This window comes from Festucalex cinctus, chromosome 7, assembly GCF_051991245.1.
Source record: "Festucalex cinctus isolate MCC-2025b chromosome 7, RoL_Fcin_1.0, whole genome shotgun sequence".
In the NCBI taxonomy this organism is placed as follows: Eukaryota; Metazoa; Chordata; class Actinopteri; order Syngnathiformes; family Syngnathidae; genus Festucalex; species Festucalex cinctus.
The window spans coordinates 5858122-5883255 of NC_135417.1; the positions used below are offsets into that span (position 1 = coordinate 5858122).

The window sequence follows — 25134 nt, forward strand, 5'->3', positions numbered from 1 at the left end:
AGATAGACCAAATAGGGCATACGTGAACAATTTGAACAAACAGTTTGATCGCTACATGTGGGTGTGGCCAGTGAGTAGCTCTGCCCCTGCTGATGGTATTTTTCCATTTTAGCCACTTATCTTATTAACAAAGCAATCATTCTTCCACAGAAATTGCTATCAAATGATGAACAACAAAACAGATAAGGTTGTGGACTAACTAGTGCAATCACAAAGGCAGGACCAATTACAAGAGGCAATGCTACCGTATATTTAGATAGATGCAATCAACATAAACAAATAAAGTGGGTTAACGTGCACGAGTTTGGCTACCAGCCGATTTCCCCAGAACAAGCCATTCGACATAATCAGCGCCATTAAAAAAAAATAAAAAATACAGTAAATCTGAGATAAAATGAACTGGGAATCATTTGTTGCCTGTCCCCAGGAAACTAAAATTAGAATGAACTATAATCCATCCATCTTCTTAACCCCTTGCTCCTCACAAGGGGGGTGCTGGAGCCTATCCCAGCTGGCTTCGGGCAGCAGACGGGGTACACCCTGAACTGGTTGCCAGCCAATTGCAGAAATATAATAATAATTTAAATTATTTATAATTGTTTTAGATTTCACACATACTCCTTATCCTCAATATATGTTGTTTATTTAAAACACCACCGCCAACAATTAATAATTCAGTTTAATGGCAGTACGGTGATTGCCTCACAGTTCCGAGGTCATGGATTCGTAGCAGGCCAGGGTGTACCTCTTCAAATCCTCTGCAGGTCTTGAGAAGTATGGGGCTGGGTTAAAATCTCAGCACAGTCCTTACTACCTAATTTTGTTTTTTGTTACTTTTAGAAATACACATATTTGTTTAATCACGGTAATGTGCTTTGTGTTAGCATGCCGCTAGCATAGCATTAGCAAGTATATGCTAACACTATGCTAAAAACTCACTATTGTTACTTTCAATCTTGTTAGTCAAATTAGGAGTTTTAGTACAATAACATTTTTGAGTAGTTTTTAGGTCTGTATTTTATGATTTGGAGTGGGGGGGTGTGGGGGTTAGGGGGCATCAATTAAACTTTATTTTAAGAGGGTGACAACTCAACAGCCCATGCGTTTATTGTGTTTGTTAAGATAAAGCTTGTGTTGCTTAGGCGTGCGCCAGCTGTAAATGGCTTATCGCGGGCGTTTACCTCTACGCAGGAAATGTTTTTGAAAAATTTGATTTGAGTGAAGGAGTCATCAAGAGCAATTTGGCTGTATTATAGTCCTACTGTATGCAGCTAATGGTCTTTATCACTTACAAGAGCACCGAATATTTTCTTTATGTGGGAATATCTAGGCGTGCTGAATTCCCTGAAATGCGATTATTCATTTACGTCGAACAAAATTGATTGAAAGGAGCATCTATCATAGGACGTCAATGTCGCGGTGTGATTTTGTTCTAAGTGCAAACAATGAACATCTGAGCCTGCAAAGCTTGAAAGCGTGGTGCATTTAATAATAATATTTTAATTTCACCATTGACTCACTCTTCCAAATACATCAATGACAATACAACTAAGGTGTTACCAATTCCGCAAACATTGATGTGGCTTTTGACCATATAAATGAAGTTTTGTTCCACACTCAAGTGTCTTCATGTCACTCATGTTTATGTGTATGCTGTAAGTTTGATGGATCTGTACATTTGTGACTCTAGGTGTGGATGTGATAAATGGTGTGTTTGACGAATGTTATGGAATTTGGCCTTTGCATGTGCCTTTATGGGTGCCATTGCATTTTAAAAGAAAAATATGATTATATAAGCAAAAACAATTTGCTGAAAAATGTTCCTATTCACACTGTACTCTAAAGAAAGGCTGCCAAGTTGGACCAATATTGTGTTTTATAGTAATACTTGAAGCTACTGAATGCAGAAAATTGAATTCCGAATCACGACTGCATGAAACTGCATTTTCCTTTTTTTTTTTTTTAATTGTTTTCTTTCTAATTTTTTTTTTAAACTCCTTCACTCCCAGTCATTTTGACTGAAGCAACGTCCTTCGCTCCCAGCTGTTTTACTGGATTTCGACTGTTTTTGCAAGGCTCAAAGAAGATTGTGTTCTATTGCTATAAAAAAAATAATAATAATAATAAAAAAAAGAAACCTACCAAAAAAAAGATGAGTCTCTTCTTTCATCAGGAAAAAAAGTGTATTTATATATGTTTCCGTTTTGCAGCAATTAGCATCAGAATATAGCCAAGTTTCATCATTATTCACAAAGCTTTTGAAAATACTGGCAAAAAGAGCTTGTTGCAACATGGCCCTGGCTGATCTCTTATACTCTACTGCCACCTGCTGGGTGTGTTTTTTTGTAATAATTATCATTGCTTTAAGTGACCTCTTCAGGTCAGAAGCGGCATCAAAGCCTTTTGTATGCTTTAGCATAAAAACATATTTATATGTTTTTGGGAGTGCAGTACAAAGTATTAAAAACGTATTTATACGTTTTGGGAATTGAATGAGCTAATTGCATTTTCCCTTCTTCACATGCACAACATGCAAAAGATGTCACAGCCGCAGACAGAGGGCGGGAAATTCCAACCTGAATTTGACCACTATTGGCCAGAGGTTTGCAGGAGTTGCTATTATGAATATGTAGGGTGTTAATGTACTAATTAAAAAAATGTTTCAGTCATAAATGATCAAATAAAAAGGCTATGATTTTGGGCATGTTGCTATATAGTAGGGGTGTTAAAAAAAAATCGATTCGGCGATATATCGCGATACTACATCGCGCGATTCTCGAATCGATTCAATAATCGGCTGAATCGATTTTTTTATTTTATTTTATTTTTTAAGATTCACACCTTGAGCATGGAAGAATGTTATATGAACGGAACATTAAGCCTTAATATTTTATTTTAATGCTGTTCAAACATGAAACAGATTACAACCTCTATAACATAAATAAATAATACATTTTCATATAAATCTTACACTCTACAAGCTTACTGATTAGTATTTTCTAAATTTGAATGAAAAAAATCGCAACAATCGACTTATAAATTCGTATCGGGATTAATCGGTATCGAATCGAATCGTGACCTGTGAATCGTGATACGAATCGAATCGTCAGGTACTAGGCAATTCACACCCCTACTATATAGTGTGACTTTATATAATTTTATTAGTAACTGTGGTATGAAAGCAAATCATCAACAAATGTATCAATCAATGCCAACAGTCTCTCTTAAAAAAAAAAAAAAAAAATCCTTACTTTCACCATATTATTACCTGTTTTGTTCTTTTTTGGCATTTCACTTTTCCCCTGACAATCACTACATGTTTTTGTGGTTCAACAAAAAATACAGTACAAAATATGTGGAGCCTCCAAATCTCATAGAGCTTCATTTTCTGCAGTGTCGATAAATGTGTGTAAAAATACTTTATATACTTTGCTTTAGATTGGCCGGGAGAAATGCCAAATTTGTAGTGCAATGTGACAGTGACGCATGTGTAGTTTTCGTTGGTTCTTTGTACAATAAAGGTTGGCGATATAGAACCGCAGCAGATCAAAAGCGATCCGGATGTGAGATGAGGTCAGAGCCAACGTCGACTAGAGCACAGCCTTTGCGAAAAACCTCACGTTTTCATCCGGACAAGTCGGTGATTCACCATCCCTGGTGGTTGTCAAAGCAGCTGTAGTTTGGCAAAAGAGAACATTTTGTCGTATGAGTAAAAGTTTCTGCATTTCCTTAAGGCTCGCGTTGGCGTGACTCATCCGTGATATAGTGCGTTCAATGAGAGTTCTGGCGAAAGGCCGGCATCGCTTCCCTTTGAGGCTGTTTTCAATTAGCCTGTCCTCCCCCACCCTGTCTGGGCTTTCCTCCCTCGCTGACGTCAAGAAGGAGGAAGCGTTTTGGCTGGCCTGCATGACTGGACTGATTCAGTATGTATAAGCACGAGTATGGACTTTTTTGCATGCAGTTATTCAGGGGTTAATTGCGTCTGTGACTGATTTAGTGAGAAGTCGTCAGCTTTTCCATACAACTGCGGTAATACATAAAATAGGGGAAACAACAAACTGCTACCAGTGCAACAGATGGGGCAAAGTGCACTTCTGATATGGGCACTGCAAGTGTCAGAGACTGACACTTGTGCAAAAACAAGTAGAGTGGACCTACTTTCAAATCAATCCATTCCACAAAGCTGTTTCAACTTCATTTGTTTGGATTTATAAAAAATGTTACCTTTAGAAAATAACGGAAATGAGGGCTGCAATTAACTAGTTTTCATTAACTCATTGACTGCCATTGACGGAAAAAGACGTCAAATAATGCATTTTTGCTGGGCTGGCAGTGAATGTGTTAAACACAATGTGCCAATATATTTTGTGATTATATTGCAGCATCCTTTTTTCCTTTTTTCTTTTTTTTAAGGCAAATTATGCTTAAAAATCCGTCAATTTTGGTTACATCTCATCTTACCTCATTGACTGCCATTGACGGAAAAAGACGTCAAATAATGCATTTTTGCTGGGCTGGCAGTGAATGTGTTAATTAGTTTTCAGGGTGGTTTTGTTAATTTTATTAGTTTATTAGTTTTAGTTATTTAATACATGCTTAGATTTAGTTTAGTTTGAGTTCGTTTCAGTATTAGTTTTAGTTTTTCTTTTAAATGTGTATTACTTGCGCGCAATATTAAAAAAAAAGCCAGGGGAGCGACGTCATCTGAAGGTGCTTTTCTATTGGCTGCTGATAGATGATGTCATTTCTGTCTGACACACTTTCAAACGTCCTTAAATAAATCTACTTAAAATTACATTTAAAATCATCCCCAGAGGCTCATGCATTAAATTAATTACCAAAGACAAAAATGAAGGACATTTTTTTTTTGCTGTAATTATAGTTAGTCTTAGTTAGTTTTGTAAACATAAAATGTAGTTTCAGTTAGTTTGCGATTTTTAAAAAGCATTTTTGTTATTATTTTATTTCGTTAATAAAATTGTTTTTTGAATTTTAGTTTTTTTTTTTTTTTCATTCGTTATAGTTAAGTAAAATAACCGTGGTACGCATTCAATAAAGCTTGCAAATATTACGTAAATAAATAAATAAATAGATAAATAAATAAATAAATAAATAGATAAATAAATAAACACTGTTTGTTTGTTAAAAATGGATTGGTAGAAACTGCAACTACGCCAGGCTGTTAGCAACACAGCTAAGAGCGCAGATTTGGGTGACTAGCCAAGGCAGCTAGCTCAGCTGTTAGCCACTAGCTGCTAACGCTAACTGATGTGAATGGTTGTTGCGAGTTAGCGCGTACACCATTAGCTGGCTTGATAAGTGGACCTGACTGAGGCGCAGCTTGTCCTTGCTGAATATTTTTTTTGGTTTTGTTAGTAAATAAGGACTGATAGATATCACATTCCAACAACTTAAGTTTAAGTTTTGACATCTTGGGTTGGGTTCATTCGCATTTCAACCAAAAGTTAATCGACAAAGCTACGCACCATTTTAGCTATTCTCAAAGTGAAGGAAGACCAGAAATGTTCAAAATGTCAAACGTGATGAGACTTAGACAGCAAAAAAAAAAAAAAAACTCGGATGACGGCGCTATTTTCTCACCTCGGACATGAGCAAAGTGTGGGCGTATTCTGTTTTCTTAATGAGATAGCAGATGGAAAGTTAAGTCTAGATAATTACCCTGTATGTAGAGAATGCAGGAGGGGAGGATCACGTTGCAGAGGGCAAACCATCAAATATTTTGAATCATTTGTGTACTCTCCCCGCAAAATTGTACACCACCCAAACTTTACAATTCTTAAGTGCAAAGGGTTTCTGAATTTATATGTTTTGCATTTAAAAAAAAATGTCTTACCTTTAACTTTTATGTTTACATTTCTTTTGGAAATATCATGATAATACTGATAAGAGTGATAATTTTGGTCACTCTGATCGTGGTATTTTCATACTGAGAGCAGAGAAAGAAATAAAAAGGCTGTCTGGACCTGATAACTGTCTCCGGAACAGGTAAGGGGTGGGGGGGCAGCGGATGCTAACAAGCTTCCAGCTTTTTCCTCCTATATTAGTTTTTCTTTTGAAATTTTGTACCACCATTACTTTGCACCGACCCCCCTCTCCCTTTTACACCAATTGTAACTGCTTAAGCAGCTGCCAAAATACTGTTTGTCTGTCTCTCTACACACCAAATTGGCCCTCACTGAAAAGGGAAAATGTAATATCAGATTTACTGTATGGGCAACGTTCAACTTGCAAGGAAAACTGACTCTACAAAAATAGTCCACCCATACATATTCTCTAATGTAGTGCTTGCCATCACTGTTGTCCCATTCACACTCATCTTCACACCTGTGGTCTTCACTGAACTTGCATATTTTTGGCATGTGGGAGGAAGCCAGAACTGGTGAAAATCAGCACAGGGTGGTCCTGTAACTCAGGAGGGGCTGAGCTCAGGTCCGAACAGAGAACCTGTCAACCGCGAGGCAGATGTGCCAGCCACTAATCAATCACACAAGTAATCTATTGTTTTTGGGTAGTTAATGCAAATGCAAATTTCCATGTGCACTGAAAAAAATGGTGATCGATATTTACTTGGAAAAAAAAAAATTAGTAAAGTTTTTTCACATTAGAAATTTACTTAGAATTTCTGAGCGCATTAACTTTTACTAGACTTTTTCAAGTAAATATCAATCCCCATTTTTCTGTGTATGCAAATTAGGCAATGACATCATTTCACGATCAGCCAATAGCTACATTCCTTTGGGGAGTTGGCAGCACTGTTTGTCACATATGGAATCAGAATCCTGCCAATACTTGAAACCTCGTAATAAGGGTTTGAATCTCCGAAAATATTTTTGTATGACTGAAAAATTGTTTTGAATCTCCAAAAACATTTTTTTGAACGACTGAAAAATCTGTGAAAAAGCTTTAAAATAAAAATAACTGACAAGAAAAGACACATTTTATGACTTTACAGTGTTTTACCCACAAAGTCGAGTTTCAAAAAAGGCATTTTGGCATATTTCTCCCTGAGCGTTGATTTGTTTCCCATTTTTGAAACTTATAAATGGTGATCATTTTTCAAAGTTGTATACTATTGTGTATAGTCACATGGCACAAGTAGGCGCTCACACTTACCGCCAAACTGTTTTTCATGTTTTATTTTAATGCCTTTCAAGAATTTGTCATCAAAATATTTTTAATTTTTTTTATTTTTATTTTTTTTATAACTTTACTGCTGTGTTATCAAAGCTTAATGATAACAATAGGTGGCAAAATAGCTGCTGCCTCAGAGGGATACAAATATATTTATATTCCATATATATTGGCATATTGTCAAAAAAATGTTTTGGGTTGACTTCCACTTTAATATCGGTGATTAAAAACATTTTCGCTTATATATATATAAATCGGAGTTATGTCATCGCCATAGGAACAGAACTTCTTTGTAAACAGTTTGACCCTGGAATAGATTATTTGCAGTGTCACACAACTGACTCTTTTCAAGTGTCGATTCATACGCAATCCAGGGCCTGATTTTGCAAACGAGTTCTCATGAGGACACCGCCATGAGGGCGGAGGTTGAACACAACAGCATGACACAAGGACTTCTGTCACAATATTCCCGATTAAAAGGTTCCTTCTTAAAAACACAGTAACCATGTAACAATTTAGTTGCCGTGCAAGACGACCAAAGGAATTGTGAATATAAAAACATGACGTCAAGAGCATAACGTTTACAATAATGACAGACGCAGGGCCGTTTGAAACAAAACAAACGAAGTGGGCCGTGGTTGCTTTCTCGGACACACGTGAAATGGCCCTCTCCGCCCCGCTCGTACAGAAAAATCTCAAATAAAAGGAGTTATGGCTGCGTCAACAACTTTTTTTTTTTGTCAAGTTTTCTTGAACGTCTTGGAGTTCACACCCTGTCCTAATATCAATAAGAGTGGAGAAGACCAAAGCACATTCAGATGTTGATGATGACACTTCCTGCTTGGATGCCACACAGTGCATCTGCGGTTGCCGTTGGCGACGGAGAAAACCAGTGGAAAAAGTCCAAGCACCGTGTCGGTGAAACGTCACGTCGAGGAGTTGAGTCATGTCTGACTATATTTAGAAATTTACTACTCCTTTTTAAAGGCTCGCGCAGCCCGCTCACGCTCACACTGCTTGGTGCTGCACCAACAACCAAGGCACGAAAGAGCACATTCTTGGCAGGGTTTCGCTACTAAAAAGCCCAGCGTTTAATAAATTAAACATAATAAGTGAAACCGTGACAGTAACATTACTCGTTCAAAGTGCTTTAAAAAAATAATAGTAGCAATTGCTGGGATGGCACATTTGCATACAGTTGAACAATTTGGAGAATTCAAATAAAGTTATGTATGTGACAAAAGTGCTAAAGCTTATGTATTTTGGTTAATATAACCAAATGTATGTCATGCCATGTCAATTGTGTTGTTAGTTTTTGGTTGTGTCTTGAATGTTGTCATGGCTACTTTTATTTTGGAGTTTCAGAAGCTTTACTTCCTGTCCTCGTGTTTCCTTAAAATGGTGATTGTCTCCACCTGTGGCCCATTCGCTGTGACTAAATTGTTTGCGTTTGACCTTTCTTTGATATTATCAAGTGTCCATACTTTTTTGTTTGTTTCTTGGTTTATATTAGTTAGCTCTAATTTTTACTGTGACCTATTGTTGTTGCTTCTTGTTTATTTAAAAAAAAAAATTTTTTGTACAGTGTCCCTGTTGAAAACACAATAAATCCGCTATCGCTTTCTGGTTAATGTATCTTTTATTTCCTAGTTGGTGCTGCTAATTTTTTTTTAATGGTTTATAATTACAGGAGCAAACATCTTGTATGTAAGAGCCATTTTATTGTGAAACTACTGTACATCATTGGACACACGACTTGGAGCCGATAGACCCCTTCAAAGTTTGTCAACAATGTGACGCAATTTAAAGGGCGGGGCTTAGCTGGAAGCAAAAACACCTCAGTGGCGTGTGGTTCTAACACCGGTCAGCATATTTTCACAGAAAGTTCACGTTGGAAAGGACGTGGAAAACGGCCATTTGAGTTAATATGTGAGTAAACTGATAAAAAATAGAGTAGAATAAACAGACAACCAGCGATGTTTACTTCTAGCTGCACTTCGTTGCCTCCAGCGGTTGTTTTTGCTGTCCAGTAAACAACGTGACGTCATCGTGACGTAGGCCATGAAGGGGTCCATTCCAGCTGACTTTGGGTGAAAATCAAGGTACACGTTGGGTTCAGAAGTCAAACTACAGTACCTGAAAAATACATACACAAACAACATGCCAACTCCACACAGATACACGATAGAACCAAGATTTAAACCCCAAACCTCTTGACTGTGAAGCACACAAGCTAACCACTACTACAATATGCTGCATATATTACTGCATGTAGGCCTACATAAAATCGATGAAATGAAATGTATGTAAATCAGAACTCATATGATCAATACCAAGTGTTATATACCATATATATATATATATATATATATATATATATATATATATATATATATATATATATATATATTTTTTTTTTTTTTCAAAAATTTTATTTATAATTTTAATTAAAATTATTATTTTTAATTTAAAATAAAGAAAAAAGAAAACAGAACGAAAAGTGTACAAAGTGGAAATAATAATGAGTAAACAAAATAAATCTGTTATATTTTTAATAAGAATATAAAATTCTGCCAACTCATAATATACGGTAAGTTTAACAAATATAAGGTATGAACTGATGTGGTTAAATGAATATTGACCTTTAAACATAGAGGCACTCCTTTTAACGGCACAGGTCAATCGCAGCATAAAAGAATCAACTATCAAGCTACTTTGTCCATCATGTTAGGGGACCATTTCAGCAATTTTGATATTGTGCTTTTTCTTTACAGTAACTGATTTGCTCTTACTGAAAAAAAAAAAAAGAGATACATGCCTTTCATTTGACAGTGACCCATATCTTGATGATTTATTGTGCTGACCTGCCAAGTACATAATCACATCATCACGGGTGGTTAGTTTATGCTTGAGCTTTCTTAATATCCTGGACCATGAAAAGTAAAAATATGCCGCCCCTTTCTTACTTACTTTCAAACATTGTTTTCTATTTTTTTTTTCTCCCTGTATGTCTCAGCTGCTTAACAGAAGCTCCTTTAGTAGCCATGTCACTTGATTACAGCAGGACATTTAAATGCATCATTCAGAATGAATACATTCAGATTTGTCTGGGAAAAAATAAAATAAAATAAATAAATAAATATCCAGACCAAAATGTACAAATATTTATTTGGAAGATTTTGTCCTTGATGAATGACAAATTCCCCAACAATGTGGTTGATTTTTAAAAAATTACAATATAGTATATGCAGCCCTTCTAGTCTAAACACATCATTCTGATTAATATTCACCTGTTTTCCGAGTTTGGTCATGTGACATTCGCCAACTGAGCCACGATTGGTCGTTACCTGAGCCCTAAGCTACTGTGATGTCATTTTCAGTCGACAGCAAGTGGCAAAATGGCCGCCCCGGGATGAAACTGATGGATTTTGCTGCTTCATTCCTATTCCACAAACTTGAAAACTTCAGTTTAAAGTACATTTTTATTATTCATTGTTTCCGGATTTTCTTTTTAAAATGACAATCATGCGATAGATTTCCTGCAATATCCTCCTGACTACCAGGAAAAAAAAAAAAAAAAAGTCCAATCCAATGTTTATTTTGATATTCCCCGATCTTTGTGAACTGGAATACTGCAAAAGAAATTTTTGAAAAAAAAATAAATAATAATAATTATAAGCTATGATGTGTCCAATACAGAGGACATTTTTTAAAACTTAAATGCTAGGCTCAAATACAGTTAAAATAATTCAAAAAATACTATAATGTGTTCTTAAGAGTCTTATAGAACACATGCTAACAACATTTAAAGCCTAAATTTGTTCAATAAAAAGTGTTATACACTTAATTTTCCTCTTCCCTAAAAAGTGCTTGCACTGAGTGAAGCCATTTTCTTTTGTGATGCAGTCAAAGGTAGCAAAGCCCCACCCCTACACATTGGAAAGCTCTGAATGTCCTCTATAGAGCACAAAAAGGAGTTAATTCAATCGTATGCACTGGGTGGGAGACAGTCAAGTTTAAAAAGGTCCACTACAGAGGACAAATTTGAATTGCTGGTAGTCAGGAGGATATATCAACTTATTGAGTTTTTGACCAAAATGCAGTGCATTTTGGGCACATTTTCCTTAGTGGTTGTCCTGATTATGTGCAAAATATGTCAGACAAGTTCTGGGATTTGCCACCAAATAAATATTTCAAATCCAAATTATGAATTACAAGTGCACCCTTTTGTAATTAAGTAATCCAACATAGAGCAAAGTCAGGTGAGAAGGAAGGTCGCCCCTGTTCTTCTCGGCCAGGAACTGTGGGATGCTGAAGGCGCGTTGTCACGACGAAGTCCAAGACGAGTCGTCCAGTCACGAATCCGCAGGATCTTTTTTGTAGACTCGCTGGTTGATCACCTAAATGACATTGAATGGAAAAAGTCATAGCAGTAAATCTTTCGTGACACCAGTCCTGGAAATTTTCTGACACACCTCATATGTATGGATAACGTTAGCACGTTTACGTAATGTAATGATTTTTCACCTCATGATGTAATAACGCCACACTCTTAAGTGCTTTTATGAACTCATAACTTTCTTGTAAGATAAAAAAAAAATTGGACTGGGTAAATGAGAACAGAGGGTGGCGATATGATGACGCGTTAAAGGCGAAGTTGAGGCAGCGTTTGGAGAAAATTAAAGAACTAAAAGGACTCGACCTGTAACACCCCCACTGCTGGAATCCATTCGCTGCCACCCGAATGCCAAATTTTCTTTCATTTGTCAAGTTAATGGTTCAACCTACTTGACACATTACGTTGATAGCGCAGATAATACACAATAGAAGGGAACGCTAAGATCTTGTTGTTTTTTTTTGTTTTTTTTTAAATGGCATTATCACCATTTTGGAAAAAAAGCTCTTCATACTGTATGTTTAGAAAAAAGTGTGAGAATGTTTGCGATGTGTCAAGAAAAAAAAAAAAAAAAAGGACACAGTGGCGGTTCCAGTAAGACATTACAGAGACAGAGGGCACGGGGTGTGGGAAGCACCCATGCTTGTAATGTTCCAACCTTGGTGCACTCAACTCTATGTATGTGCGTGTGTTTATGTGTGTTTATGTGAGTTGGTGGTGAGAGGTCGATGGGCGTGGGACTTAATGACGGCGTAGATTGAGGCATAGGGCAATAATTCCTTTGAAATAATGTACTCTCATGCACACTCATAGGCAGGCACGTAAAAAAAAAGACACACAAACGCGGTCGGAATGGGTGAAAACGGAAGAAGAAACGCCCACGCAACAACAGGTGTCAGATCATCGATCTTTCGGCACAAACACAGAAACAAAACATCAACACACACACTAAATATAATGATGTAATGCGCCATTTATGTGTACTTTAAAAAGTAGAAATTTGAAATTAGACTTTTGTAATCGCTAATGATAAACACACATGCTCACACTGCTTATGTAATGTGAGCAAGTAGGGCAGGGTGGACAAACCCAAGCACTATAAATTATCATCATTAATTACATAATTGAACTTTTGATTTGTTGGTCATTTAAGTAAACAAACTAAGAGCAAAAGAAACATGTATTTATACGGCAGATTTATTATTTCCTACATAAGCATTATGGATAAATTATATGCATGTATGTACAGTTAAGTTAAAGTTAAAGTACCGCATGATTGTCACACCCACCTAAGTGGGGCAAAATTTGTTCTTCGCCTTTGACACATTCCCTGAGGGGGCCACGCTTGGGAATCATTTGGTGATGTAAAGCCCCAATTCCAACACTTTCTGCAATATATATATATATATATATATATATATATATATATATATATATATATATATATATATATATATATATATATATATATATATATATATATATATATATATATATATATATATATATATATATATATATATACGTGTATATATATACATATACATATACGTATATGTATATGTATACATATATATATATATATATATATATATACACACGTATATGTATATATATATATATATATATATATATATATATTTTTTTTTTTTTTTTATGGGGAGTTCCATATCATACCTTTGACGAGAAAATAGTGATAACATATTAGCCGTATTAGCCTGTAATCTATAGGATAGTTGCGAACGTTGAGTTTAGTATTTGAAAGCAAAATTCGCAAAGGCTTATCTTTCCTTTTTACAGCATTTTATTGTTTTCACATATGATTCACAAACGTTTTTTTTACTGGAACAACACGCGTCTTATATAACAAAACATGTAGGGCGGCCGCAAGCGTGTCAAACTCATCTGAATCCGGTGTCACATCAGCACTATTTTTGTCCTCATGTGACAGGCAATTAAAAAAGGCATATAATATATATGTCGTCTTTATCATATAATTACATAACTGCCCCATCGTTACTGAATGTAGCCATTAAAGGAACACTTTACTTATTGATCCATTTTTAGCAGCAAAAAGTTGCTACTTTTTCAATAATTAATTTGGTGACGTGATTATTTTTTTATGTACATTTAATAACTTTTAAACCGATGTTAAAATGAATCGAACGCCGGCATGTTTGTTACACGTGACTAAATAACCCGGATGTTTACGTCACTAGTGTGTAAACGCTACACTATGGAAGCACTATGCAACGCAGCCGTGCATCTCGCGTCAAACCCGGAAGGATTAAACCTTATCGCTTCGAGCCAACACGACAAAATAACTCTACCGAAGGAAAGTCTGCCTTGGATGTGAAAGTTGTGGCGCCAGATGGTCTTTTCGGGCACAAAATAAACTTTGACGAACGAGTGAATCAGGCGGGGGGTGAGTGGTGTTCGTGCGGGAGCTGCACATGAATGGACAATCCGCAAATGAATGTGTGCTGTCTGGAAATGAAAAAACTCGAGGATCGGTTCCTTGCGGACAATCTCAACTGCATCCTGGAACATCAGACATTCAACATGGCAATACTAAATAGACATTCTCAGGATAGCTTTGGTTGCGATGTGAAGAAGAAAAGTCTTGGAGGAGCAAATATCCAACAGGTAATGTGACACACAGTACGAGCAATGCAAAACGTGTGGAACTGACGAAATATTTCAGGAAAAAGAAAAAATAGTAAAATTAAATGTATCGTCGTTACAGCACCCAACCTCCCCTAGCTGTTTTTTTTTTTCTTTTTTTGCGGAGCGTCCCACTGCGGTCAGGCCAGCCGCCACTCGAAAAGACGAAGTCAAGCCAGCCGCCCCAACGATTGTTAATACTGTGCATTACGGTAACGTGCCGACGTGCCCCTGCGTTGGCCACCTTCAAATGAATTATGAAATAAAACAGTCCGTGCAGTATAATAACGAATGCCCCCCCACCCCCGAAACATGCCTACCTTTCGCTTTACATTTGCTTCGCTTCTCCGAGATCTTTCAGTGGCCGTAGGGAGACCTCGATTTGTGCCGGCTGTTGTGAGAGTGAGCTCCGTGTTGCTAGCAGAAGTAGCCGCCAGAGATCCTCCATCGGCTTGATTATTTCCCACGTCTGGTTCTTTAAAGATACTCGGTACTGCGTTGGGCTTTAGTATTAGGCGTGTGGCGTACCCCATCTCAAATTGTAACATATTTTGTATGTAAGTCCTCATGCCTGAAATGTTCGCTGCGCGCACGCCTGCTTGTCCTTCTACTCATGTCGTTTTTTTTTTTTTTTTTTTTTTTTTTTTTTTTTTTTTTTTTTTTTTTTTTAGGGGGTCTCGCGGGTTTTTCCTTGCCGACGCCTTGCAAAATTTTGCAATACACAAAGGCATAAGTGACAGTTTGTGTCCTCCCCGTTGTTATGTCTGCGTGAACTACTGTTCGCCAAGCGAGTATACACACTAGTGACGTCACCACTCGGGGGCGTTGCAACACGGAAGTACTTCTATGTTGAAGAAAAGTTAAATAAATCAATATAAGGGTGTATTCTTCAGCTCTTATGCATTTTTCGTAGCTAAACTAACTATTTACTGCCGATCAAGCCATACATGTAAAATTAAAGGAGCCTTCCTTTAATAAACAACAAGCTTTCACAGGAGACAAGCCGATGTGTGTAACTGGTGCAAATGATTTCAACATTTTGAATGTGCATCAGTGATATGAAAAAAGATACATAAATCACACTGATTATCAGAAGAAGAAATCTTTATGCATCAAGATAAAAAAAAATTAAGAGTAATTTTCTTACCATCAGAACATTTAATCTGGGCATGATCAGCATATCAGCGCTTTATCAGCAGTCGATGAAAAAGCAAGATAACCTCCTCAGGCGCTGTGTCACCTCCTTTTCCATTTGGCACCCGACTGGTGGGCCAAGCAACAATTAAATACATGCTAAGTCTCGTTTCTGTCAGTGCACACCTGCGCAACTCTGCTTTAAGTCACTTCCTGGCAAAAAAAAAAAAAAAAAGTCAAGATTAGGAGTAGAAATACGTCATGAGGTAGAGTAGCGAGAAAGCAAAAATCCCTAAATCTGCCTCGGCGACCTGGAACCACCTCGCACGGCTGCATTTACTTTCCTTGCCTTGCCCGTCTGGGAACAAAACAAAATGTTCTTCAAAACGTTGCAAGGCGGTTGTCATCAAAAGCACTCGAGTGATTTTTATTCCTCTCGACATGCAGCGACTGTGACCGCAAGACTGCTTGTGAACGTCACCGCTGCAAATCAATCCAGATGGAGGCTTGCAAGCGCCGTAAGCAAGAACTTCTCATTTTGTTGTTAAAATCGCTTCAATGCATCAGGAAGAAAAAAAAAATCATGACAAAACATCAATTGTCAAATAGCAACGTATTAACACAGACATTAAACATTTCTTGACAATAATAAATGTGACCTCACTAGTCGAAACATGACATTCTGACTAATATTACATTTGTGGAAAAGAAGTTATGAAGTAAAATCCAGCCATTGTCATCCATCTCAGGGGCGGCCATTTTGCCACTTTCTGTCGACTGAAGATGACATCACAGTTACTCAGGGCTCAGGCAAATATGACGTCAATGTCTCAGGCAACAACCAATCACATCTCAGCTTCAGAAAACAGGTGAGCTGTGATTGGTCGTTGCCTTGACAGCAAGTGGCAAAATGGCCGCCCCCTGAGATGGATGACAATGGCTGGATTTTGTTTCATAACTTCTTTTCCACAAATGTTTTATACTCAAGTAAATTGTGTTTTACCATTCACGGTCTGTGGTCACCATTGTAGAGTGACGTCACTTGTAGGCCGTCCTTTTTTTTTCTCCTGACTTCACAAGTGGAATTTCTGAGTTCAAAGGGGGCGTTCCCGTACACACTTCCTGGTTTGAAGTCGGGAAAGTCCGACTTTCGACCATCCTCGAATGCCGCATGAGACCTGAGCAACATTGATGTCATCTTCAGTCGACAGCAAGGGACAAAATGGCCGCCCCTGAGATGGATGAAAATGGTGGATTTTGCGTCATAACTTCTATTCCACAAATGTAATATTAATCAGAATGTCATGTTTAGACTACTGAGGTCACATTTATTATTGTCAAGAAATGTTTGAGAAATGTCACCTGTTTTCTGAAGCTGAGATGTGATTGGTTGTTGCCTGAGACCTGAGCAACATTGATGTCATCTTCAGTCGACAGCAAGTGGCAAAATGGCCGCCCACTGAGATGGACAAAAATGGTGGCCATTTTGCTTCATAACTCTTATTCTACCATATTTAGACCAGCTGCATAGAACATATTATTGTCAATTTCCCCTTTCAATAGTTAACATTACATAACATTAATGATTTTTTATTTTTTTTTCCCCTCGGGCTAATTTGTAGTTACCACTTCCCTCAGGGTCTTTATGATCGTGAAACTAAGTAAATGTCTAAATTATTTCATTTTATTATTAGATTCACACAAAAAAAATGACACAATACTTTTTTTTTTTTTCTCAGTCACTCACACAAACACGCACACAAACTTACATGGTCTCCCAGGCGGGGAAGCGAACCCACGCCAAGCGGCACCGAAGGCAAAGATGATAGTTTGTCCAATTATTGTTCAAGTTGCAAAATCGCATTTATTACACGACAATTTCAAATTTTGGTTGAAATTTTAGTAAGGATCATGGAAGTTGTTCGCGGGCCACATGAAATGATGTGGCGGATCAGATTTGGCCCTCGGGCCTTGACTTTCACACCTGTCAAGTAAATGTTTCATCGGGGATATACACTAATGTATTTGTGTAAAAAAAAAAATATATATATATATGTACATCCACAAAGTATTTAGGCTAATGTTTGGAAATTCTTTTAAGGGATGTATGATGTGAACACAGCTGTGGTGCCCTTGAGCAAGACGCTGATACTCTGAACTCCTCTCCAGGTGCTAAATCATGCAGAAGTTACATTTGGAGTACTGTATTTTTGTACATGACAAAAAAAAAAAAAAAAAAAAGCTGATTCTTTTATATTATCACTCATATTTGTACCAAACATTCCATATTTAGTCTTCTCAGTAGTGGATGACATCAAGAATACGCCCTTTGGTTGTAATCTGCGGCACGAGCATCAAACTTTACACAACAATTTCCGACTCAAAGAAGAAAATGTGCAACTAATTTAAAGCGGTCGAGGGCTTTTTTTTTTTCCTTCTTTGTCTTCTTCTTCAAACAATTGACTGTGAAACATTGAGCAACAACTCCAAGTAACTCTGACAAAAGATTAAAGACGAAATTTGTGGACAGAGCAGCGATGATGCAGCAATGTCGTCAAGGCAAATTAAAATGAGCCACACAACTGATGTCATCCCACGCCGCCGTCGATGCTGACGTACTGCATGTTATGTACTGACTAGCGATCCATTCTGCATTGATGTATTATTACACACCCTTCAAGTAAATGTTAACAGTAAACATTTATTGATAACAAAGCACAACTACTATATGAAATTTGTAGCTGACGGGGGAACAAGAACAGCACACGCGTATTTGGCAGAATTATAATAGTGAACTTTGCCATAATTCCGATTTCACACTTTCTTCGAATGCAGCATTTGTTCTCGGTATAAGGACGTTCTCTGCTTGTTAAAAAGCATTGGACTTTGGATCATTGTAGTTTGATTTATGAGGATTATTTTGATTTGAAAATGTAGGGAGACCGGGGCTAGTTGTATCACGGGTAAGTTATCACATTGCAATTTTCTTCTCCACCAGAGGGCGCAATGAGAAAGTGGAATACTAGTTTTCTTCGTATATATTGTCAGAGAAGAGAATAGCACATCGTGAGCCGACATGAGAGCCAGCTATCTGTTTTGCTCAACCCAAAGTAAAATATTTCAACTTGATATATTTTGAAACAGGCGTCGTACATAGACAAATTTTAGCAGAAAATCACGTGGACTCGCTAGAGGAGAGATTCAGGCATCTTGTCATACCTCAGTCTGTTTTAAGCTAACTTTAAACACGAGCAAGTATTAGCCAACATGGTAGTTTTGAGGCAACTTGTCTCACTCTCAGTCATTTTGGGGTTTGTTGTCACATAATGCAAAGAATGCGCCGATGAAAAACAACTGTTTACGTATGCCAGAATTGTTCTTCGGATGATGAAATTAGTTTTGCCAGGTTTTGTTTTATTTAATCTCAAATTTCACGTTTAAGACTATACACTGTCAAATATTTCAAAGAAAAACCTAAATTAAAGGTTGAGAATTACAGTATTACATAGCCTACAAGGACCTGGTTATTGCTCAACATTAAGCTATGCTAGTATGTATAAGACATGTACACTATTTAAAAAAAAAAAAAAAAAAGTAATAGTTTTTTACTTTGGAAAAAAAAAAGTTAAGATTTTCACCCAGAAATTCTCAGCAAATTTTTACAAGGAGAGTTTTGAGTACATTTAAAAAAAAAAAAAAAAAAGTTACTCAAGCATTGAGAAATGAACTCATGATCTTCAGCTTGGGAAAAGACACCCACTCTACCACCTGAGCCATGCCACTCAGGAGCAGTCAGGTGGTAGAGTTCCTATCTCCCAAACTGAAGCTTGTGGGTGTGTTGCTAAACCCTTTAGTAGCATTCAAATCAAACTGGTAAAATGTTTTTTGTTTTTTTTTGTTTTTTAAGTGCGTAAAACTTGCCAGAGAATACAGAAAATGAAACCTGAACTTTGAAGCGTTATGTGTAGGTAGTTAGAGCCTCTACCCCAACCGAAAAAGCAGATGCAACTTCCTGCATTCATAAAATATATAATAATTTAGTTAATGTTTTATGTTATGTTATGGTTGTTTTTTTGTGTTTCTGTAAAGCGCTTTGTGACAGCTCAGTTTGAAAGCGCTATATAAATAAACGAGTTGAGTAATGTCAGCCACGAATCTGCAAATTCAAAGATGCACATTTGGCACGTTTCCATAGTGACCAATATGCACAATTGCAGTCAACGTATGTGAATGTTAGGAAATTTAAAAGTTCCCCTGAACCTCTCGTTTTGACCACAAAAGCCTTGCCACACATGGTGTTTGGGGCGAGGCCTTCATCATTACAAAGACTTTATACCTTAGTGATGAACAAATATTCGCTAACATCTAGTTGACGTTAGCACACCACCACCTTCTTTTGAAATTCATCCAAATATACCCATGACAGTTTTAACGAGATAACAATGACGAGTTACAAATAGTTCAAGTTGATGCCCTCCTTCGCTTGACGGGGGTGTGTACACCTGTTATTTTTCGCGTGGCACTGCCCCCGTGTGGCCAAATGAGTAACTACAAGGATCAAGAACACGCTCCACAAAAAAATAAATAAAATAAAAACAAAACTGACATTAGAACATCAATATTAACGGTAATATATTTTAATATTTAAATTACAGTAACACGTATTAATTACATAATTACAGAGGCAAGAAGTAATTTTTGATGTACCTTGTAGTTCCCACTCCCAGGGTGAGTATTGCTGCGTCACATCACTTCAAAAGTGTGAGATGGCGGATTCTTACCTTGACTTGTACACAGTTGTCACTTGCAGTAATAATATTGTGTATGCAGCAGATAACGCGAGGCGTACTTTCTGACCTCACCGGTTGAGAATCAAGTACTGTATGCTAACAACTAAGCTAGGCTTATTCGTTTTTTTCAAGGGTTGCTTGAACCAACTTGGTTCTAATCTGTTAGTAGCTATTCCTTGATGGCTTCGTTATGGCTATGTCAATATAATTTAATCGATGAGAGAGAAATGCAAACATATTGGAAGTTGGACAAGTTTCAGCACCTCACACTTGAATGGAATGTTGTGGAATGTTTCTTTTGTCATCAAAAGCCTTTCAGTCGCTTTTTGTTGTTGTTGTTGTTCTACTGCGGTTCATTGAAGAACAAAAATTTTAACAAATTATTGGAAGAATACTGGATGGATGGAAAAAAAATACTATTCCATTGATATATTATCATAGTATTTATGATAATTTATATTAAATTAGACGCATTTTTTAAATTGTTTTTATGAACTGCCATCTCTAGTATCTCTTTCGCCCTCTAGTGGTAAAAATTACGAACTACGACTTTTCAGAACAGAGCGAACTTTATTGTATCTTTTCAAGATCACAGTTCTTCATTTCGCCTCGTGCTTTGAGTGCCACTTCTTTTCCACAAAATCATCACCCTGTAAATACCCATGACAAGAATTAGGATAAAGCAGCTCGGTCAAGAAAAACATTCACTGGTGAGGTGTGCATAAACAGCAAGACACAATTACTTCCTGTTCATTTGCAACAGTATGCAAATAATAACCTCATCTTACCCCAAGGAGAGGATAGGAAAGAGCAGCAAAAATGTAAAGCAGATGCCGATGAGCACACGTGATGGGTGGTGCTGCTGAGTTGGGGGAGGCGAGTCAGTGTCTACTAGCTTCCCTCCTGGGAGCAGAGACAGCAGAAATATATCGTGCAGCTCGGAATGGCCCGTCCCCGTGTCGGAGGTCACTTGGGGAAAGGGAAACAGTCAAACGTGGAAGAGGTAGATTAAAGAATAAATCGCTTGCGTGAAAGGATTGGTATTGATAAGAAATGAAGGGTCTTCATTTTCAACACTGCATCTTAAAATTATTTCATGTCCTGTATTTCTCATACTACCTGTGAGATAGTGGTAAATCCTTTTAATGGAGTTGCCATTGCTGAAGATCTCACACTGGTAGGTACCCTCGTGCTGCCCATCGGCGGATGGGATGTCGTACGAGTCTTCCAGTTCTACTGTCATTTCTTTAAACAGCTCCACCTGCCGAGTGTTCACCTAACAGGAGAACATCCTTTCATATGACAGGTTTTTGCTACTCTGCAAATTTGAGAAAAGATCTTGCCCAGATTAGTCAGTAGAATTTTTGCCCCACTACATACACTTGAAGGCACTGTTTAGTTTTTAGTTTAGTGTAGTCCATCTATCCTTTTTTCTTTAAAAAACAAAACAAAACAAAACAAAAAAACCCTAGTTGGTATTGGGTGCCTTTTTGGGCAGAAAGCGTGGGGGAAAAAAATACACTGGGGAGCTGAAATTTCGAGAGGATTGTTAAAGCATGTAGAGGTTCAAAATGAAACCAAGCGGTAGTTTCTAAATGATTGCAAATGGGAGCGAGAGATTTATGCCATGTATCTGTATAAAATGACCTATTTTGGTCACTTTGACTCCCATTATAAATCATAATTTTTGATATACTGTAAATCTGCTATGTTGTATGTATTCTCGTGATTACTGATGCATTTCCTTCATTGCCGTCTCAGAGATATGGGTATTGGTGCGTTGACACCTCTTAACCACTAGGTGGCGCCAGAGACTAATTGATTTTTCAAGCATTGCAATGATCCGTTACAATTTTAGTAGATGCTTATAACAAGTGTGTGCATAGTCCAATTTGGGCTCAATACTGCCAGGCTAGTTCAAGCAAAAATACCACCCACGGATTTTAAAGGTGCACAGATTGGCCCTCGTCATTTCATTTTTCACTGGTGTTCTGACTATTCAACGACATTCAAGTTTGAGAAAGACGTTGAAACTTACTTTCTCTGCAAACTTCCAGATCTTCGAGATCTTGCTGTCTTGGGGTACTGCAAATGCCAAATCGCACAACATTTTGATCGACTTGTGCTCTCCCACTGTTTTGTTTTGAACTGAAACACACACACACACGCATGAGGACACACAGGCGGTACATAACACTCCCCAGGGTCATCTTTTGCAGACTGAACCCTCCTTAATGATTCCACTTAAGCCGAGTCTCCGAGGAGAAGAGTCGAAGTGAGCATTAGCCGTGCCGTATGGGGTTGACATGATACCATAGTGCGTGGGAGCCAACTGTCACCTCGCATAAAGAAGCCAAGGGCTTTAAAGTGGAACCTTGTGCAAACGATATAATGTGTGGAAATAAGTCGCTTTCTCCAAATCCCGACTTGGTGCTAAGAGCATTTCAAGGATCAAAAGCGGAGACTTTCCAGGAACAAGGATGCTTGGGAGGGTGAAATCAGACTTATGCAAGGATGTGTCAAATGTGGATCGCAACAGTTTTGCTTTCTTACCTGGGCAGTCAAGAGGAAAACCGCAGGAATCTATTTTGCAAATTGAACAGTTGTAATGGCTTTCTTGATACCCTGGTGGATACATTGAAATATACCATTGTAAACATTGACAATAGGCCTTTGTGCCCAGAAAATGTTTTAAGTGGCACTAACCGCATGGGGAGGAACATTTTGTAGCTGAAAACAAACAAACAAACAAACAAACAAAAACAAGTTAACTGTGATTAGAACCGGACATATATGATGTCGTTGCTCGACCTGACAGCTTCTTGTCCTCTCCGCAGTGTGTGAAAAGCTGTGATAACATAACTAGCCTATTACTGCGGGAGTACCGAGATCAGAGGGAGCTATAATGACTCAATACGGGTTTCACTATGGATGAAAAGATGAAGGGAAGGGGAGGAGACCGCATCTCACCTTTAGGCAATGCGGAGGCTTGAGTGATGAAATCTTCTGACGCTTTCTCCAGGTCGTTCACGTTTATTTCTGGTCGGACAGGAGACAGAAGAGGAAGACGTACACATTTTCCACTCAACATTTCAAGCTGCGTCAAAGGGCCATCATTTTGAAACGTTAACATCTCAATTTACATAATCATAACATGACGACGGCCATGTTCAAAAGTCAATTAAGAATATGGATAAACATTCATTTTGATGACAAAATGCCAGTGAAGATTAGGGTCAAAATTTCATTTGTTTAACTGTTTAATGTTTAACTGTCATTTAGGAGTAATGATAAAAAGTCACTTGGGAATAAGGCTGGAAACTCATTTAGGAGCAATATTAAAAAGTAATTCAGTCTGATGACAAAATGTCCATTAGGATTAATGCTTAAAAGTCATTTAGAAGCAATTTTAAAAAGTAATTCAGATGCATGATAACATGTCCACTTGGACTCATGTTAAAACGTCCTTCGGAGCAATGAAAAAAAAAAAATAGCATTTAGGAATCATGTAAATCATTCAAGAAGAGTAATCGAAAGCGAGGTCAACCGAAAAATGTTCTTGACATTAAGTTCTGTGCAGTCCCACAAGTGTAAACACGACATTCAGATTGATATTGCGTTTGTTTATTGAGTTAAGCAAAAATCAATCTCCATCACAGGGGGCGGCCATTTTGTCGCCTGCTGTCGACTGAAAATGACATCACAGCTGCTCAGGGCTCCGGTAAACAACCAATCACAGCTGAGGTGAGCACCTGTTCTGAGTTTGGTCACGTGACATTCACAAGCTGAGTCATGATTGGTCATTACTGGGATAGAGAAAAATCGGTGGATTTAGCTGCTTAACTCATATTCCACAAAAGTAATATTAATCAGAATGCCGAGTTTAGATTAGTGGGGGCACATGCAACATGTTACTTCTCTTTAATGGAAAATGTCATTTAGGAATAAAGTGAAATGCAATATCAGCAATGTTAAATGTCATTCAGGAATGCTGTTTGTGCTACTATGGAGCATGTTTACTTGTCAGCAGTCATTAAAAAAACGTTTGGAACATTTGTGTACGTTATTTAGGAGTACAGTAGTGCAAGCGTCAAAAGGAAGGTCGTGGAATGATGACGGAAGAGCGAGGCGACGAGGGGAGGAGAAAAGAGTTTTGGAGGGAGTAAAAAAATAAACGGGGCAGTCAGGAGTTGCTCCCCAAACGCAGTACTGCTAGCGGGCTAGCCGAGTAGAAAGTTCGGTAGATTCCCGTAGAGGAACGGTTCCACACAAAAAAAAAATCTTGCTGGAAACACACACAATCCCACCGCTGCCACCAATGTCGCGTGTCGCGTTTCGGAACACTCTCCGTGAGGAAAAATACACAAGAACTTGTACTGCGTTTGGGGAGCAACTCCTGACTGCCCCGTTTATTTTTTTACTCCCTCCAAAACTCTTTTCTCCTCCCCTCGTCGCCTCGCTCTTCCGTCATCATTCCACGACCTTCCTTTTGACGCTTACAGTAGTATTACAATTTTATTTAGGAGCAATAATGTATGTCTGTTAGTATTTACTTGCTTTCTTCTTTAGTTGATCAAAGAGGTCGTTTATGACCTTCTCCAAACTTTTCACTTGGGCTTTCCCTGTCAAAACACACACACACACACACACCGCTCAACAGTTGACACGTGACTCTGCATTAGATAGCGCAAGTGTTACCCAAAAGAATCCATACCGACTTTGCCGGCGTCGATCACTTTGTCTTTCTTGTCGAACAGACGGCCCAATTCAGTGTAGCAATTGGCAGCGTTTCCAAACTTACCACACACAACACTCGTGTCTTTCGGCTGCACCAAGCATTGAACGCAGCCCACAGACGGCCTGAAAGTTCCACACAACACACACAGAAATACAACGCGCAAATCAAATGAGCACATTTTCAACATATTTCACCGTAAATGGAACTGTCAATTTACCACAAATGAGCGCTATACGTACCCTCAAACGAGGCGTCGCCGT

At 37.9% G+C, this 25134-nt stretch overlaps 2 protein-coding genes across 7 annotated transcripts in view; both read right to left on the bottom strand.

Annotated features, from left to right (window-relative positions):
• Positions 1-20686: 20686 nt before the first annotated feature.
• On the bottom strand, positions 20687-25097 carry spaca6 (sperm acrosome associated 6). Of its 3 annotated transcripts, XM_077526436.1 has the most exons (9): positions 24851-25097; positions 24690-24758; positions 23107-23175; positions 22843-22866; positions 22690-22761; positions 22175-22284; positions 21256-21412; positions 20925-21105; positions 20687-20786 (listed from the first exon to the last, which is right to left on the bottom strand). In XM_077526436.1, exons 1-9 carry the CDS (start codon positions 25059-25061, stop codon positions 20726-20728), a joined length of 954 nt encoding a protein of 317 aa, XP_077382562.1. In that variant the 5' UTR covers positions 25062-25097; the 3' UTR covers positions 20687-20725. The 3 variants fall into 3 exon arrangements, with proteins under 3 accessions (XP_077382562.1, XP_077382563.1, XP_077382564.1); XM_077526437.1 differs by lacking the exon at positions 22843-22866; XM_077526438.1 differs by lacking the exons at positions 22690-22761; positions 22843-22866.
• Positions 24882-25134, bottom strand: part of LOC144022035 (uncharacterized) — a 30698-nt gene continuing 30445 nt past the window's right edge. For all 4 annotated transcript variants that reach the window (XM_077526442.1, XM_077526445.1, XM_077526443.1 and 1 more), the window contains one exon: positions 24882-24996. The gene's annotated coding sequence lies outside the window, so the exon portion shown is untranslated. The remainder of the gene's footprint in view (positions 24997-25134) is intronic.